The sequence below is a fragment of the Scomber japonicus genome, chromosome 12, assembly GCF_027409825.1.
Source record: "Scomber japonicus isolate fScoJap1 chromosome 12, fScoJap1.pri, whole genome shotgun sequence".
Lineage (NCBI taxonomy): Eukaryota > Metazoa > Chordata > Actinopteri > Scombriformes > Scombridae > Scomber > Scomber japonicus.
This window is the reverse complement of record NC_070589.1, coordinates 19,295,611-19,312,904: the sequence shown is the minus strand read 5'-3', so window position 1 is coordinate 19,312,904 and position 17,294 is coordinate 19,295,611. Positions and strand designations below refer to the sequence as shown.

General features: G+C 40.6%; 2 protein-coding genes across 2 annotated transcripts in view; one reads left to right on the top strand and one right to left on the bottom strand.

The window, feature by feature from the left end:
• Nucleotides 1-1,433: 1,433 nt before the first annotated feature.
• mep1bb (meprin A subunit beta b) lies at nt 1,434-9,189 on the top strand. Its single transcript, XM_053330732.1, has 13 exons — nt 1,434-1,494; nt 3,818-3,868; nt 3,959-4,002; nt 4,118-4,196; nt 4,917-5,034; nt 5,148-5,326; nt 5,921-6,139; nt 6,466-6,618; nt 6,780-6,995; nt 7,104-7,571; nt 7,697-7,876; nt 8,161-8,374; nt 8,935-9,189. Exons 1-13 carry the CDS (start codon nt 1,434-1,436, stop codon nt 9,155-9,157), a joined length of 2,205 nt encoding a protein of 734 aa, XP_053186707.1. The 3' UTR covers nt 9,158-9,189.
• Nucleotides 9,190-9,571: 382 nt separating this feature from the next.
• The window catches only part of phlpp1 (PH domain and leucine rich repeat protein phosphatase 1), a 47,570-nt gene continuing 39,847 nt past the window's right edge, over nt 9,572-17,294 (bottom strand). Inside the window, exons 7-17 of the mRNA XM_053330023.1 lie at nt 16,787-16,989; nt 16,461-16,521; nt 15,776-15,871; nt 15,036-15,191; nt 14,526-14,726; nt 14,055-14,217; nt 13,810-13,940; nt 13,385-13,498; nt 12,694-12,888; nt 12,343-12,571; nt 9,572-12,248 (exon numbers count right to left, since the gene is read on the bottom strand). Coding sequence (XP_053185998.1) covers nt 10,926-12,248; nt 12,343-12,571; nt 12,694-12,888; nt 13,385-13,498; nt 13,810-13,940; nt 14,055-14,217; nt 14,526-14,726; nt 15,036-15,191; nt 15,776-15,871; nt 16,461-16,521; nt 16,787-16,989 — 2,872 coding nt within the window. The 3' untranslated portion in view covers nt 9,572-10,925. The remainder of the gene's footprint in view (nt 12,249-12,342; nt 12,572-12,693; nt 12,889-13,384; nt 13,499-13,809; nt 13,941-14,054; nt 14,218-14,525; nt 14,727-15,035; nt 15,192-15,775; nt 15,872-16,460; nt 16,522-16,786; nt 16,990-17,294) is intronic.

Below are 17,294 nucleotides of genomic sequence, written 5' to 3'. Positions count from 1 at the left end.
AAAATTTACAAGGCTGTTTTCACATACATCAGCTGAAGAGGAAAGTTTCCCTATGCACACCTTAAATCTGAGTTTAGCATTAAACAATCTGTAATGACCCCCCCCCCCCCCCCCCCCCCCCCTTATACCTTTATATATCTTATTAACATTTTACAGATTTAATGTCTAGAACAATTACTAAATTAAACTATATTGTTCAAAAAATGTTCAACTCTTTATACTAAAGAGGATTCAGCACCTAGTAGTAACTTGTGAGGCTTTTAGATGTACTGTATAGTTTGCTTAAGTGGCCACAGTTTTCTATTTTTCATACCAGATACATACATGCTGGGGCTTTCCAGTGGAAATGAGATAAAGTAACAATCAAAGTGAAATGGTTTGCCTAACCTGTGAAAATACAGGGGTACTTAGATATTGTATAAGGGTATGACATGGACACAAGAAAGTGTGTAGTTTTAGTGTGTTCTAGGGAAGATGAGAGATAAACACAAAAATGCAGAAACAAAACACATGAGTGAGTACACACAAAGTATCCTATCAACATAATATAATAAATGAAGTATTGCACTGCGAATAAAGCTTTCCAAAGGGGTTACATGTTCTGCATGGTTCCATTCTAGTACTCTGTATCCATTTTTTCTTTTTATAATCTTGCATACGTTAATATATCTTGCAGGTGTATAATACTTTCTATCTCATGGCTGCATGTGGTAGGTCACAAGAAAAATATGACCAGATCTTGAACTGCATCAGTTCAGCTCCATTAGTTTCATTTATTCCATAAACCAATCTTTAAGTAATACAAAGCAGAGCCCAAGAAATATCAATAAGTAATCACCAACAGCTAAAATATGACACAGCCAAAACACCCAGGCTTTGACAGCTGTTCAGGATTGTTCCTCCTGCTGCGTCCTAGTTCCATTGTAATCAATGGCACAACGAATTGCAGCTTCATAGACAAAAGCTTTACAGTGAGAGAAACTCCTCAGCAAATATAAAAAAACTAGCTTTTTATAGAACACACTTTTTTTTTAAGAAAAAGTATTGATTCAATCCTCAGAGAACAAACACGTTTGTCTAGGATTTAGATAACCCTGCAAAGATAAGCAGGTATAGATGTAATGGATGGATGGAATATTAACTTTTGGTCTAATTCTTATCCTTAATCATTCTTAAACTAAACTACATCTCTGCCTATGATTGGAAGGTACAGAAGGTTTTTAGAGGAAAAGGTAGCAGGAAGAAGAACTTTCTTAGTGGTGCTGAAAAACAAAGAATGGCCTTGAGTGGATCTACTTCAGTGTTAGATTAGATTCAACTTCATTGTTAATGTGCAGAGTACAAGTAAAATATAAAATGCATTATTTACAGATGGGTGCAGGAAAGTAAGCGCTACAACATAAGTGATGCAATATCTTTCACTATGTACAGTGATGGATAGTAGAGAGCTCTCCACTCTGCTCACTCACTACAGCTCAATTGATGTCGATGGGGGTATGTGCATGGCTCTCAGCTTAACTGAAGTCCACAATGTTCTCTTAGGTCTAGGTGTACGGCCAGATGCTGAACCTCCTTCCTTGTATGGGGGGCCTCAGTACACAACCCTTTGGCATGCCAGTGTTACACTGTTTTGTAAGCCCATATGATTCTGTGACCTGCAGTATTAGAAGAAGTACTCAAATAATTTACTCAAGTAAAAGTATCAATACCACAATGTAAAAATCCTGCATTTAAAATCATGAGTTAAAAGTATAGAAGTATTACCAGCCCAATTTCTTTCAAATTAATACTTTAACACTTTAAGTAGGATTACAAAAGACCAAACAACTTAACAGACTAGGATCAGTTAGCCAGAAAGCCACAGTCCAGTTGCAGAGGGACGAGCTGATACCAAGCTAAGCTTGGAGATCGGCTTGGAGGAACTAACAGTGTTAAATGCTGAACTGAAGTCAGTGAACTGCATGTCTTTCAAGCTGTGACTGTACAGGTGGTTCAGGGCAGAATGCAGTACAGAGGAAGCTGTTATGGCATACATGTAAGCAAGTGTCAATATGTTTCTTTTTTCAATTGTTGAATTCTGGAGTCAGTGTGATGATAAGAGTGACTGAATCCTTTTATATTTTGATAAAAGCATCTCATTCTGCCTTGCAGCTTTGTGCAATCGATGTAGCACAAAGCACAAGGCCATACAGTAGCTACCAATATGTTATTTTCAGTCTTTTCAAAACAAGTCATCACAATGTTGGACCACTAAGCTGGAGCTTCTGGAAGGCAGAACACAGTATAGGAATTTTAACAAATTCATACATTTTGGGGATAGTCCAAGTAGGCTTTACACAGCAGCCATTTCCAAAATGTCCACTGGGCACTGATACAAGGAAGTCCAAGGTAATGGTTATCTCTGACAAGGATAAAGTAAACACTGTAATGTAATGAGCTTTGAACTGCTTGTAAGAGCCTCAAGAATAATACAGAACTGCCCCAGTGCATCAAGAGTTAATATTACACCAAAGAAGAGACTTTTTCTTTGTATTGTGCAGAAAAAAACAAGCTATATCACTCTTACTTGGTAATGAATTTAGGAGAGGGACATAGATAGATAGATAGATAGATAGATAGATAGATAGATAGATAGATAGATAGATAGATAGATAGATATGTTTGACTGTTTTCCCTGAATGGGGTAAAGCCAACTGGAGTCAGAGGTTTGATATCGTGTTGGATGTAGGACAAAGGTCCTGAGTGAGGTCGAAGCAATGTTTTGTCTATAGACCAGTAGACTAAATTCTGTATATTGTAGATGTGTTGGATCTGCCCATACTGTATTTGGGCATGGCTCAACCTGTGGCATTATCTGTGTGGTTTAAAGTCTATCCCCGGAGGAGAGAAACTTCAGAATTGAAGGGAGCATCAGAAACATAACATGTACTGATCATTCATTCATTTCTCCTTGTACAAGTAAATAAACCTTTTCAATGCAAGACATCCTGGACTCCTGTCTACTCTCTCAACTGATGTTTTTGTCAGTGATTCATGGGTTATTTGTAAATATTGAAGGCCTGAACATTATTTAAATTTTGGTACTGTCTGAAAATGTGTGCCTGGCATTCTGGATCCGGCTTATTGAGTTTGTGGTCTTAAGGGTTAATAATATTGAGATTTGAAAATGCAAAAGTGCCTTGTTGGAAATTGACCTCATACTGTAGATGCAATGCAATGGATTATCATCTTCTCCTTCGAGGTTTTGGCAGTAAAGTAAGCCACATGACTCTTTTGCTGCCCTTCAATCTCACTCTATATCTGCAGCTAATCTGCAAATGTGTAAAGATTTGTTAACAGATAGCAGAGTAGATTAAAGTTGCTGTGTAACTTGGACCCTTTACAGCCCTGTCAATTATTCACTTGTTATTCACTTGCATTTTATGTTATTCCTATCATGCACTTTTCTTCTCTCAAAGTGTCTGTCAGAGCTCAGTTGCTGTCACTTGCAGTGTCCCTTACAGAGAGACCTTTCAGAACATGGCAGGAAGAAAACTTATAGGTGTATTTGCTCTTCACATTGTCTGTCTCCTCTTTGGTACTGCACTGTCTTTGGTGAGAAAGTGGTTTATCTTGTTAAGATACTGTGGCATGATAAATAGAACATTGATTTAATACTGTTGAAAATCAATAACATTTGCATTTATATCCTCTTTTGTTTAGCCCATAGCAAAATTACCAGGTAGGTGTTAAATTTCACTTCTTTTCACTTTCACTTCTTGTTGAGTTTTATTTATTTATTTTTTTTACACAATTCTTTTCATATTTACTTTTGCAGACTATGATGTGGATGGTGGAAGAGACCTTGATATTTTTGACATTAATGAAGGTATGAAAAAAGAAGAAAACATCTTATCCTTTCTCGTAAATCTTTAGATCATTTTTGTCAGGCTATTTTCTTTGTGCTTGTTCTCCACAGCGGCAGGGCTGAATCTTGTAGAGGGGGACATTGTGCTTGATGAGGTATGTTAAATTAATTGCTTTTAATTATGATCATGATTGAATTTTGTGAAGAAAGCTTCACCCTGACTCATTACATTGTGCCTGTCTTTCTGACTGCTTTTATTGGACGCTTCAGAGGCAAACTCGAAACTCCATAATAGGAGACCAGTACAGGTGGCCAAAGACAATCCCATACTACATGGAAGATGACTTAGGTAAGAGTGTCTGTTTGAACATTTTGGGGAGGAGAAGTATATGTAATCTCTATTTATTTACTGAATATTAATCAGTGATATAAGATTGAATTGAATCCTCTGAAAAGAACACATCTACATAGTGCTTGTCAGCCTTTGTTTAATAATTGAATGAAACAAAAAGAAACATGAAAACATTGATTGATTTATATTTAGCTGCAAAGAAAACCAATCTTTTCTTCAAATATAGTAGCGATCATCAAAAATCATCTCAGTCACCAATTGAGAACTGTGTTAGAACACCACATGGTGCATGCTGCACTGTGTTTTTAATGTTAAGATATTGACAATCAAGGAAGTGAGTAAAATGTGAGTTTTAGGTGATTGGAAGTTCTCTTGACCCTTAAAAAGCTTGAGCAATTTAACTGAAGCACTTTCATGAACGTACACAGCATTATGGTGTTCACTGGCTGAAGTTCTGCTTGAGGTTTCTTCCTGTTAAAGGGGAGTTTTTCTTTGCTGCTGTCACCAAGTGCTTGCTCATGGGGGAATATTGGGTCTCTGTAAATGAATAAAAGAAAAGAGTCTAGACCTATTCTATAAGAAAAGTTTCCTGAGATGACTTCTGTTGTGATTTGGTGCTATATAAATACATCTGACGTGAAATGGACTTGATCATAAAAGGGAATTTGGAGGACACATTTTTCATCTTTAACAGAACTGGTTTATTTATGTCTGCAGAGATCAATGCAAAAGGTGTGATTCTGAAAGCCTTTGAGCAGTATCGGCTCAAGACCTGCATTGACTTCCAGCCTTGGAATGGAGAAAAAAACTACATTTCCATATTTAAAGGGGGCGGGTAAGGCAAAGATAACCCTTATTCTTTTATTATTCAAATGATTACAAAGCAGATCGAAAATACATTGTGAATTCTAGGTGATGTTCATAAAATCTTTGTTATTTTTCCAAAAGCTGTTTCTCCTCTGTGGGTAACCGGCGAGTTGGGAAGCAGAGTTTATCAATAGGGGCAAACTGTGACCGCATCGCTACCATTGAACACGAGTTTCTTCATGCTCTGGGTTTCTGGCATGAGCAGTCCAGAGCAGACCGCGATGACTATGTCAGAATCATGTGGGACCGCATCTCAGAGGGTACTGAACCTCTCTCTGCCAACTAAATTATGATTAAGTTAAAACACTGCTCATTCATGTTCACACATAACATTTGTGTTTTAATGACATGCCTGATTCATGACTTCTATTTGCATGTGTTTATCACACTGATTATAACATTCTTATACTGAGATGGAATGTAAAGTAGATTTTGTATATTGTACATTATAGACATTATACACACTTTTCACAAAAATTTAAATTGTACTGAAACAGAACAATCACTTAATTCTATGCAGTGTTCAGGCAGTTTGTTATGGAGGACTTGAAGGAAAGCACTCCATGCAGAAATTGGTTTATTGCTTATGTGATAAGCATGTGCATATTTTGTTTTTCTTATAATCCTATCAACACATTGAGTTATATCACACTGTGTATCAAACCATTAATCAATCATTATAAAGAGATTAAAGTACAAAGTACTTTGATATGTCAGCAATTCTTTGCTAAGTCTTTTTACACCTGTCAGCTATTGATAAGCAACTGGGTGCAATATTTTTAATTAGTCTGAAGTCTAAATCCATATTTGGAGTATGGAATGAGATAATATATGAATGAATGTCTGATCTACAGGTAGAGAGCACAACTTTAACACCTACAATGACACCACCTCCAGCTCTTTGGGTGTACCCTATGACTATGGCTCCATGATGCACTACAGTAAAAATGCCTTTCGCAATGGCACAGAGCCCACTATCGTCACCAAGATCCCTGCATTCAGTGATGTTATTGGCCAGCGTATGGAGTTCAGTGACAGTGACCTGCTCAAGCTCAGCCGCCTCTATAACTGCAGTAAGAACCAACAAACCAATTACCTTAATTGCCTGTAATAGAAGTGTTGTGTCAGCTTCAACCACAATGTTCCCAACTGTTGGCTTGTTTAATACTGAGTTTTATTTCACCTAAGTGTCATTGATAATGTATATGGGAGCTTTTGAAGAGATTTGACACCTGCCACTTGCTCATGGAAATGGGTGGATAAGCAAAACATATAAAATCAGTAAACATAATGTAATTTATATGTTTATAGCAGTTCAAAGTCTGTTGTGTGTGTGTGTGTGTGTGTGTGTGTGTGTGTGTGTGTGTGTGTGTCTGTGTGTTTATGAAATGTCTTCTAGCAAAGAGCTCCACATTCCTGGACTCATGTGACTTTGAACGTGAGAACATCTGTGGTATGATCCAGGGTGAAGGGCGTAAGGCAGACTGGCTCCGGCTTTCCCAGGCTGCTGGAGGGCCCAACACTGACTACTCCAACATGGGAAAATGCACTGGTGAGTATTAATTTGCAGTAATAAACATAACACGTGCTGCACATACATATCTCTGTGATAATCACTGATATGTGATAGATTGGCATGTATTATCAAACAAAGTACATTAATAAAATACTTGAATGCTGACATTATTAATCAAGTGGCATTTGCATCTTTAGGCTCTGGTTATTTCATGCACTTCAGCACGGGCACAGCCAACATTGGAGATACAGCTTTGCTTGAGAGCAGGCTCCTTTACCCCAAAAGAGGTTATCAGTGTTTGCAGTTCTTCTACTACAACAGCGCCGGCCCCAGCGACACACTGAAGATCTTTGTCCGAGAGTATGACCAAGCTAACCCCAATGGAAAACTGCGCCTTATAAAGATAATAGATGGTGATTATTACTGAATGATTTTACTGCTCAAAATGCACAGGTACAATCTGACAGTCATGTTCTTGCTCTTCAATAAATTCCATGTTTTTACCTTATGTGCTGTAACAGGCTCCCCTCAGGAACTTTGGCAACTTCACCATGTGAGTCTAGACGTCAAAACAAAATTCCGCGTTGTCTTCCAAGGAACCAAGGAGGGCTCTGGACCCTCTGTAGGGGGTCTGTCCCTGGATGACATTAACCTCTCCGAGACCACCTGTCCAGAGTTTATATGGCGAGTGAAGAACTTCAGTCATGTTATGGACACCACCCCACCAAACACAGCTATCTACAGCCCCCCCTTCACCTCTAAGGAGAACTACACCTTCCAGATGACGTTGTATCCCAGTGGTAAGGAAGGTTACCCTGGTGAGTTGTCCGCCTATGCTAATCTGGTGGCCCGTCAAGGGGACACCGGGCAGAAATGGCCATGCCCCTGGAAACAGATAACCATGATGCTCATGGACCAACACCCACACATACAAAAGCGCATGTCCAACCAGCGCAGTGTCACCACAGACCCCAACCGGAAGGCATCAGGTGCAGCTATTTTCACTGTACAAAAAAAGAAGATTGAAATTAATTGATATTTAAGTTAAAAAACATTTCAAATATCTACATATTGTATTTGCTCCAATACTGTATTTATACACCCTTTTAAACAGACTCTACAGAGTTTTTCTGGGATGACCCTCGTAAGGTGGGTGTTGAAGTCACAGATACAGATGGGTCCAAGTATTTCCGAGGGCCAGGCTCCGGCACAGCAGTGTATCTCACCCACCTGAGAGCCAAGAGCAGGGATTTTATCAAGGGAGGAGATGCCATCTTTCTCCTTACCATGGAGGGTAAGATATACACTCAATAGATTTCAGAATAAACACTGTCAGTATGTCCAGAGATAGTACATTAGGCATTACTTATACTATAAATGTACAGTATATTAGATTATGACATCCATCCTGTCATACATTATATCTATCACTTGATTCATTAGTATGATGCATACTCAACTCTCCCACCCATGCACAGCATTTGTAGGATGTGATTTATGTACCCACTAGAGTCCATTTTTACTTCACGTCCATCAATGCTCCTCCAAAATTAACTGGCCTCTCCTGTCCCTCTTTAGATGTTTCCCATCTGACTGAGAGCCAGCCTCTGCCTCCCTCAACCCAGCAACCTACCACAACCCAGCAACCTACCACAACCCAGCAACCTACCACAACCCAGCAACCTACCACAACCCAGCAACCTGACAATACAACAACAACAACTCCTTGCACTAACATAGAATGTTTGAATGGTGGAGTGTGCCTGGTGGATGAAGAGAGGGCTTCTTGCAGGTGAGGACTTTTTTGAACACAGCCATTAAACTGTGAATCTATTATTTTGCAAGCCCTAAGTAATCCCGTCTGACTTCTTGTAATTAAAATTGAGCAATCCAAATCTCGGAACCAAAGTGTCCCTGTGTGATAGTTTGAAATTTTGGAATTACACTTATTCGATTTTGCTGAAAGCTAGATGAAATAATCGATATCACTCTTGAGAGGGGTATCAATTTTTTTTTATCATTTTAAAAAAGAAAATAAATAAAGATAAAAAGCCTAATAATTCTCCAAAATTAAAACTATTCCTTTAAGATCCCTCTGAGATTAAATGTTTGAAAAAAAGTATGCTTTTGCAAATATTTGATGTTCAGTATTTGAGAACTGCACCTCATCTAAATGAAAACGCATAAAAGCTAACAGTTCAGCAGTAAATCATCTTGTCCCATTTGGTTAAGTTCCTCTCATATTTACCTTCTACCAATTTTCTATCACCATCTATGCATACTGTATATGAACACTGGGAATACTTTCAAGTTAGACTTTCCCTTTTCATCTTCTCTTTCTCTACTTCCCAGGTGTGTGGTGGGTAATGACTGGTGGTACTATGGGGACAACTGTCAGTACAGAGGCTCCACCACGGACAAAACCAACCTTGCACTCGCCTCCTCTCTGTCTGTACTGGGAGTCATGCTGGTGATTACAGTGGTCTGTGTCGTCTGTTTGAAGAAGAAGTATAAGAAACGCAGTAACGACGATCTTGTCATGGCAAACGTGCATGCAGGTGGCAATGCAAGATGAACTTACCAATGACAAATTTAAAAACAGAAGTAAACAGCAAAAATAGAAAATATGACTTTAAATTAAAAAAATCAGAATTTATCAGCTGTATGTGTATGCTAAAAAGCTGTATAAAGCAGGCTCTGGAATTATAGAATTAAGGCTTTTAACCCCAATGTTCCAAGGTAATGACATGACTTCATGATAGACTGCCCTCTTCTGGTAATTCAATGTAATAACACCAGAGCAATGTAAGAATATTATTGTTAAATAAATTATTTTGCAATTAAGTGTTGTTGAATGTTTTAACATAAAATCCAAACTGCACAAACATAAAATGTTGCATATGCTGTTAATAATCAAAAACAGGTCCCAGACAATATGACTTATATTCACAAATTTAAAATTTATTATACCAAAGACAGGAACATTTGTGGTGTCTCTTTTCCATGTGGATATATTTGTTTGTATTACTGAACTTGACACAGTCATGCCGGTGATAACAGTTACTGTAGGAGGGATGTGGGACTAATATTTCCTGTGAGTGTCCATGTTTGTTTGTATGTGTCTGTGTGCATGGGTGTGTATGCATGCAGTATGCATGCAAAAATCTGTCTAGTGTTCATTAGATACAGTGATGACTACAGGACATCACAATCAAACAAAGTGGAGAAAACCATAGCAATTTTGTGTAGTTATATTGCATGGAATGTTGGGGTTTCTGAACTGCAATTGCACATTTACATTTGCATGAGTGAGAGTGTGTGTGTGTGTGTGTGTGTGTGTGTGTGTGTGTGTGTGTGTGTGTATGTGTGTCTGTATGTGTATGTGTGTGTGTGTGTTGTATTTGTGGGTCTACATTGTGAAAGGGATAAAGTGCTCCATAACAGCAAACTCTGTGTGAACCACATCCTCTCCACTACTAAAACCTTCACCGACATACAAGTTACGCAGTTCCTTTTAAAAGCATCAGTATACAACTTTTCTCTTATTTACAATCATTGGAGAAAAAAAATCACCATTTCTCTCAGAGAAGATTAGTAAAAGTGACTGAGTCACCATAAAGAGTATGCAACTCCTAGGAGTTAGTATTTAAAATTTCTACAAAAAATTTCTATGCCATTTTACAGGCCAAGAGCCATGATTTACTGAAGAAATACAGTATTTTAAGTGCACTATCTACAACAGTTACATGTGGTATTACTGGTGTACCATTTGACATAGTTCACTGATAGTAAAAAGATTATGTATCTCTGCTTTAAAAAGTTCTTTCAGCAACTTAACTGCTTTCACATTAAAAGATATGGTGAGTTCTTACAAAACAAACGAACAAACAAACCATGGAATTGTTATCCATATTAACAAGTGTTGTGGCGAGCTAATGCTATTGCAAAGAGACTAGTGTTGATTACATACTGAGCTGGTTGTCTAATGTAAAAACAACGTTCCACAGTCTGTGTGAAGGGCACAACCGGGGACAAGAGGAGTCCACAAAATATTCAAGAGGGTTGAGTATCATTAAAGGGCTTGTTTGCTTGTTTTTTCTATGGGTCGCTTCTGTAAAAAACAGGTGGAGCGGGTTACAGTGCATGGTTCTGCAATGATGAGGCTGTGTCGAGCTGGAAGGCTGTTTAGAAAAAGTAGCATGAAACTTTTTCATGTGCATTTCACAGCCTCTCCAGGGAACTCATTTGTATGTGTCCATATATGGGAAAAATAGGTCAATGGTTGGTTTCTGTGCATGCTGCAGCCAGAAAAGAGATGAGACTGTAGTTGGTGGTTTTACTGCTCAGAGAGGGGTGTCGTAGTAGTCAGTGGGATGATCGGTCCCAGGCGGCTTTTGCTGTTTCTGCTGATGTTGCTTCATGATTTCCTTCACCTCCTCCTCCAGTTCAGGGGGGATGATGAACTGGTCATCTGGGTCAGGCTGGGCTGGAGCTGTGAAATAACCCCCAGACTTTTTAGAGGGGGCATCAGCAGCTACCTCAATAAGGTTGTGGCTCTTTTCCTGGCGTGCAACTGACCCGTTAGCCCTCCTTTTTCCACTAACTGTTTTTCCCCCATCCCCACTTCCCAGTCCAACACCTTGCCACGACTCATCTCTATCCAGTATATTCTCAGCCTCCCCAAGGCTCATGTCGACCCCTTCTTCCAGAGGCTCTGGGGTGCATGGTGGCGGAGGGGGTGGGGGAAGAGAAAGGAGTGTGCGTTCCTGGCCAGATGATGATGGTAAAGATGTTTGGGGTGAGGAGGTAGAGGAGGATTCTGATTTGAGGCAGTGAACATCTGCCTCTACTTCCACACGGCTACCATTAGAGAAGACACCAGCAATGGGCTCCTCATCCTCGCTGTCCAACCCGTTGTCAGACAGGGCGCTAGAGAAGGTGGCACTAGACAGCTGCCTTTGGAAGGATCCTGCTAGACAGGCTGGATGGAGGGCGCAGCAGCTGCGGGCAGATGCCAGCTCTGAACTAGGGAACAAATACTGGCATGGTTGGGTTGTTGTATGGGCCTGCTGGTGCTGTAGGGACAGCGGGTGGGCCTGATGGTGCAGGTGGAGGTGAGGGTGGTGGGGCTGCTCATGCAGCAGCACCAAGGAGCTCTGTGGTGGCTCATCAGATGAGGCTGTGGATCCCACCTCACTGCTCATCTCGCTGGTGCTGATCTCACTGCTGATTTCACTACAGGAAGAAGGGGGAACAGGGAGGGAGCCATCTGAGGGCCGCTCCTTGATGGCAGAGGATGATGGGGGATAGGGGCCCAAGCCAGGGCTAGGAGGTGGCTGAGGAGGCTCAGAGCAGCAGCAAGAGCAGCAATCTTCACTCACACTGAGCTGGACCACAACAGCACTGAGGCTGTCTGTGCAACCGTAGCCCTGTGCCAGTGTGCATAACTTCTTAGCTGCAGCCAGGCCATCGGGGACATTTCGGACAGCCTCAACAGCCTCGGTGGGAGACACAGTGTCCCACAAGCCCCGGCTGCCCAGGATGAAGAACTCATCCTGTGGTGTGAGAGTTACTGTGTGCACGTAGGGACAAGGGATGACAGAAGGGTAAAGGAAGGAGTAGCCCATGATTCTTGTAGAATCTGTGACACCGTTGACTTTGTTCTCCTGTGGGAAAGAATATAAAATATCAATACCATGCCCATGCAATGCATGCCAAAAATTACATTTTTGTTAATATTCTGTATTGATTTCCATCTACCTCAGTAATGATAGCCCTATGCTGCCTGATCCTGCGGTACTCCTCTTCGAGCCCTACGTTGTGAAGCAAGGACAGGGACAATGGCTTTCCATCACGGCACAGGATGGCCTGGCACTTGCCCACGTTAGCAGCTGTCAAGGTGAAGCAGCCACCGGGGTCGGTGGGGTCATGGCGGATGTGACACAGAGCTGCTGAGCCACCCAGTTTCTGACCTGCAGTTCCCAGTTTCCTGAAATGGTAGAAGTAGGGAGATATGAGAAGAGGAGGTGGTGTAATTATTTAATAACATTAGTGTTAATCAATTAATTGTGCAGATTAAAGTTTATAATACAGGCAATGTCAAGCTTGTACCTTTGCATGACGAGGAAGGTGTTGGTCATGTAGTCTTCTTCTCTCTTGGTCTTGTGTAGTTCTTCAGCCAGCACATCATTCATCGTGCATTGCAAAAGGTAGGGCACTTCCACATTCCGGTCACCATCAAACACACCATACAGAGCCTCACGACTCCCACAGAAACTATTCACTGAAAGGGCCGCAACACACAGCCTGAAAATAAAAACAAAAGAAGACCATAACGCCAATGAGTCATGTGCTCAGTGAGGAAACAATGACGGCTTCAAAGACATAATAACTCCTCTGTTCACATATTGATAATAATACTCTGCACAGTAATAACCATGGAAAAAAATGCCTTCTGTGATTCATTTGACTGTACAGCAAAGCTTCTGTCATCCAAGCAGACTTGTCTGTTCAACAACACTTACGTATATGGAATTGTGGAAACAATATGTGGAACAGTGTGAATCATTTCTTCAGCATGCACAAGTGTTGAATTGGAAATTTAGCCCATACAGAGATGTATTGGCATGTGAGTATACATGATTCATGTTATAAATAAGCACCACCTTAATATTTCTTTCATTTGAGTCATCTGGCTTGAACATTGTGAATTCTCAAGAGCCGTACATTAGTGAGGCTTCACTGGACGAGTGTGATGGTGGTTGTTTTTTTTTTTTTAAATCACTGACTGCACTGAACTCACTTGTTCTTGACGCCCGAGGCCTCCGTGTAACCATGACTCCACACAGCAGGCCCACCAGATGCCTCATTCGATGAAAAGGTTGGAGGCGGATCAATACGAAAGCAGCGAATATTACTGAGAAACAACAAAACACAAGTACAATAAATTCTTTGTATCATGTAGAAGCATACAAACACCTGAGCCAACATGAAAAAATTAGGTGTAGCTACAACTTATTATTACAAGGAAATAAGAACATTAAAATAACAATTAAAACAACCAAACTATATCATACCAAAACAAAAAAGACTATATGAACAGAATTAAAATGTAAAAGGGAGAGGAAAATATTATAAATGAAAAAAAATCAGAAGGAAGAAAATGAAAGTATGAAAATTGATATACTGAAAAAAACCTAAACATTTTTATGGGAAATTATGACATACTTGAGTTGCTCGAGGGTCTTGTGGTCCAGGTTGAGGCGTGGGTTTCCAGTCAGGTCCAGTTCCTGAAGCTTGGGAGGCAGATTCTCTGGTAATGTGATCTCATTCAGCTCATTACAGCTTAGATCCACGCACTGATGACAGAGCACAAGATGCGAATACTCAAAACAAATGTATATAGAAAGCAGGCTTAAGGGCACATACTGTAGATATATACACACACACACATGCTATTAGTACTGTCTTACTTTCATTTCCATCAGCTGCATGACCTCGGGAAAGACCTCGATGGCGTTGGAGTGGCCGATCAGCGTGTGCATCCGTCTGCAGTTCATGATGGTTGTGGGTACAGTCTTCAGCATGTTTCCACTCAGGTCCACCTCCTCCAGCTCTTCCAACTTGGCCATTTTACTGAAGGATGAGGAGGAAAGTGAGTGTGTAAAGTGGTGCTGCAACCATAAGGTCATATTTAAGTCATTCATCATGGGAAATTTTAATTTTGTTCAGTTCCAGCATCTCAAATATGAGGATTTTATTTATTTATTTCCTTATTAAATATTATTGAAAATTCTCTTTGGGTTTTGCACTGTTGACTGGAGCAAACAAAACCGAGAGGCTCTTGAAAACAATTTTCTGACTTTATTTAATTCATAATACTGGAAATAATCATTCAGTTCAACTCTAGTGTGAAATGTGGGTGAAGTGAATAGAGTCTTTACCTGGCTGGGAAGGTCTGGAGATGGTTGTACGCCATGTGCAGAACTCGAAGGTGTGTGTGGCCTGTTAACATGGGTACACACTTGTCTGTCAGCCGGTTATTGGTCAGGTAGAGTTCCTGCAGGATGCTGTGACTCTCCTCCGATATGGTGGAAGGAGGCAGGTGCTCCAGCTTATTGGCTGATGCATTTACGCATCGTAAGCTGAAAAAGAAGACACATTCATGAGTCACTAAAATTACAATCCGTACACAAATTCATACTGCTATGACCCCCATAAAAGCTTTTCCTTCTTCCATCCTGGTCTATTTTGGTTGTTTTATACTGCAGCTGTCATCTTTGCCCTTGGATATCTTGTCCTTCATTAAAACCCCATTCATAATTTCTGTCCTTCATCTTCATATAGCTGCATTTTCCCTACACTTCATCTTCTTGTCAGATGTTGAGTGCAATATACTGATATAAAAAAAATGAATAATTAAAAAATCACTTCCAGGTGATGATTGATGCTACCTGTCAGATTTGAGGAACAAGTTGCAGGGCAGCTCCACGAGTTGATTGTGCTGTACGTCTAAAACCTCCAGCAGAGGGCGCTCCACTCTCTCAGGCAGTTTCTGCAACTGGTTATGTCCTGCACTCAGCTTCCTCAGACTGTTGCTGCATAACAACCTGCGGCACCAAGAGCACAGAGACGGTTGAGTCAGAACATCAAAGATAAACATATAGGCTCGTCTGAACCGACAGTGATGTATGACAGAGAGATGGACAGATAGATAGATGGACAGATAGATAGATAGATAGATGGATAGATAGATAGATAGAAAAATGATGATAGTGCAGGAGTAGGATGGGGGAGATGAGGATGTGAAAACAGAAAATAGCAGCGCCTCTAGTGGAGCCTGCAGTTGAAATTAATCATCCTGACACTTATTGGGTAAAAAAATAAATCTACAGACAATGAGGGGACCAGAGAAAAAGAGAAGGGAGGAGAAAAAATGAAAAGAGAAAAAGCGGAGGGATGAAGGTTGACAGAGCCAATGTGAAACAGAGAGAAGAGGTGAAAGTGAGCTGCACCTGAGCTGACCTTCCAAAAGGCTATATAAAGAGGAAGAGAATGGACGAAGGTTGTGGAGGTTACAGGCTGTATATGTGATTTATGAGACTCTATGGGGGATAGACGACTGGCCAGCAAAGGGCGGGAAGAATAATACAGCGCTATACTCCATTTACAGGCTATGGACACAGAGACTCACCGTGCTGGGAGCTCAGTGATGAGGTTGTGGCTGACGTCCAAAACTTCCAGTTTCTTTGCTTCACACAGCCATTCTGGCATAGACTCCATATGGTTCCTACAGGACGACAGGGGAACGTGAGACATGTAACATGGAATATAATATACTGAAAGGTTGCTTGTATCTGAATTCCCTGCTGAGCTGCCCCAGAAAAGACTAGGAAGCAACTCAAGTTCTTGATATCAACAGCACATCTGATAAAAAGGTCCAACAGTCTCCCAAGGCCAAATTGGAAAAAGTATTCAAAACTAATCACATCAGCACTTTTAAATTATTGTATTATTGTATAGTGCTCTTCCAGTCCTCTTTTATGTGGAAATGGAGTACAGTAGCTTTTGATTTCACTAAACAATCAAAGGTCATGTCAAAAGGCAGCACTGACACAGTTAAAGAATTACAACCTTAAGTTCACATTTCATATTCAAAGATCCTTTTATGGTGTATTCAGGTATGAAATTACAAGACTTTTAAATATTTAATATATATAATATAATATTTTTCTCAGTTACACATTAAACACTCATTCTGCTTTTGTAGGTCACAAAGGATGTTTTGTAAATGTGCTACCTGTATCAAAATTATTTTATTAGGTTCCAATTAGTACTGCATTCCTTGTTTGTGTGTGTACTTATGGGATTTTTCTCACCTCGAGATATCCATGTAACTAAGATTGGAGGGTACAGGACTGACATCCAGTTGTCGTAGCTCTGTGGGGAGAAATCCAAACACATTAACCTACAGCAAGGACAGACACGCTCTATTACAAAAGCAGGCGGATGGAAAATGGAGGGGAGCGTTTGGGAAGGATGTAAGAGGGGGGTGATGACAAGTTAGGGATTGATGATGGAGAGAGACAATGAGACTGCAGCACTGATAAGAAATGAGGAGTGATGCAAGATACAAGATCTGTCTTTTCTTAACCACACATGATTTCCCTCCTGGGGAACATGACGTTGTCCATGCCAAACCCACCGTTGTTGGAGGCGTAGATGCCTTTGAGCAAGCATCCCTTGGCTTTGAGGCTGGTGATGCGGTTCCTCTCGCAGTGAAGCACCTCCAGCCTGGGGAATACTGAGGCATCCAGTTCCATCAGCCTGTTATCCCTCACGTCCAGCTGGGTCACGTGCCTTAGCAGGTCAGGCTCATCTGGCACCATGCTGGAGATCTTATTCAACCTGACAGAGAGGGCAGAGAAGAGGCAATGGTTCACTCCAGTTGGTTCAGACAGAAACTCAGAGGCTGTGGCCTTTCTTGTAAGGCAGGGAACACGCCTTGGGTGATGGCGGCTATATTGTGCAGCCTAATGAGTTCTGCTCTCAGCTTAGTTTTTTCAATGTGCAACACTGATGAAGTGTTTTTACTTATAAACTGAGTAATGAATTTGTTGTGCCTTCAATCACTGATAAACCACTGCTATCTTCTATTCAACTATTCTTCAATGACTTTGAACTATCAACAACAAAGACGCATAAGACATATT

What these genes read in the sequence shown, in the direction of transcription:
- mep1bb (XM_053330732.1), top strand. Translation starts at nt 1,434, where the DNA reads ATGGATAGTAGAGAGCTCTCCACTCTGCTCACTCACTACAGCTCAATT. An exon ending in CAACATGGGAAAATGCACTG is followed by an intron (nt 6,619 to 6,779) that starts GTGAGTATTAAT and finishes TTGCATCTTTAG; the next exon opens with GCTCTGGTTATTTCATGCAC. An exon ending in CTTTCTCCTTACCATGGAGG is followed by an intron (nt 7,877 to 8,160) that starts GTAAGATATACA and finishes GTCCCTCTTTAG; the next exon opens with ATGTTTCCCATCTGACTGAG.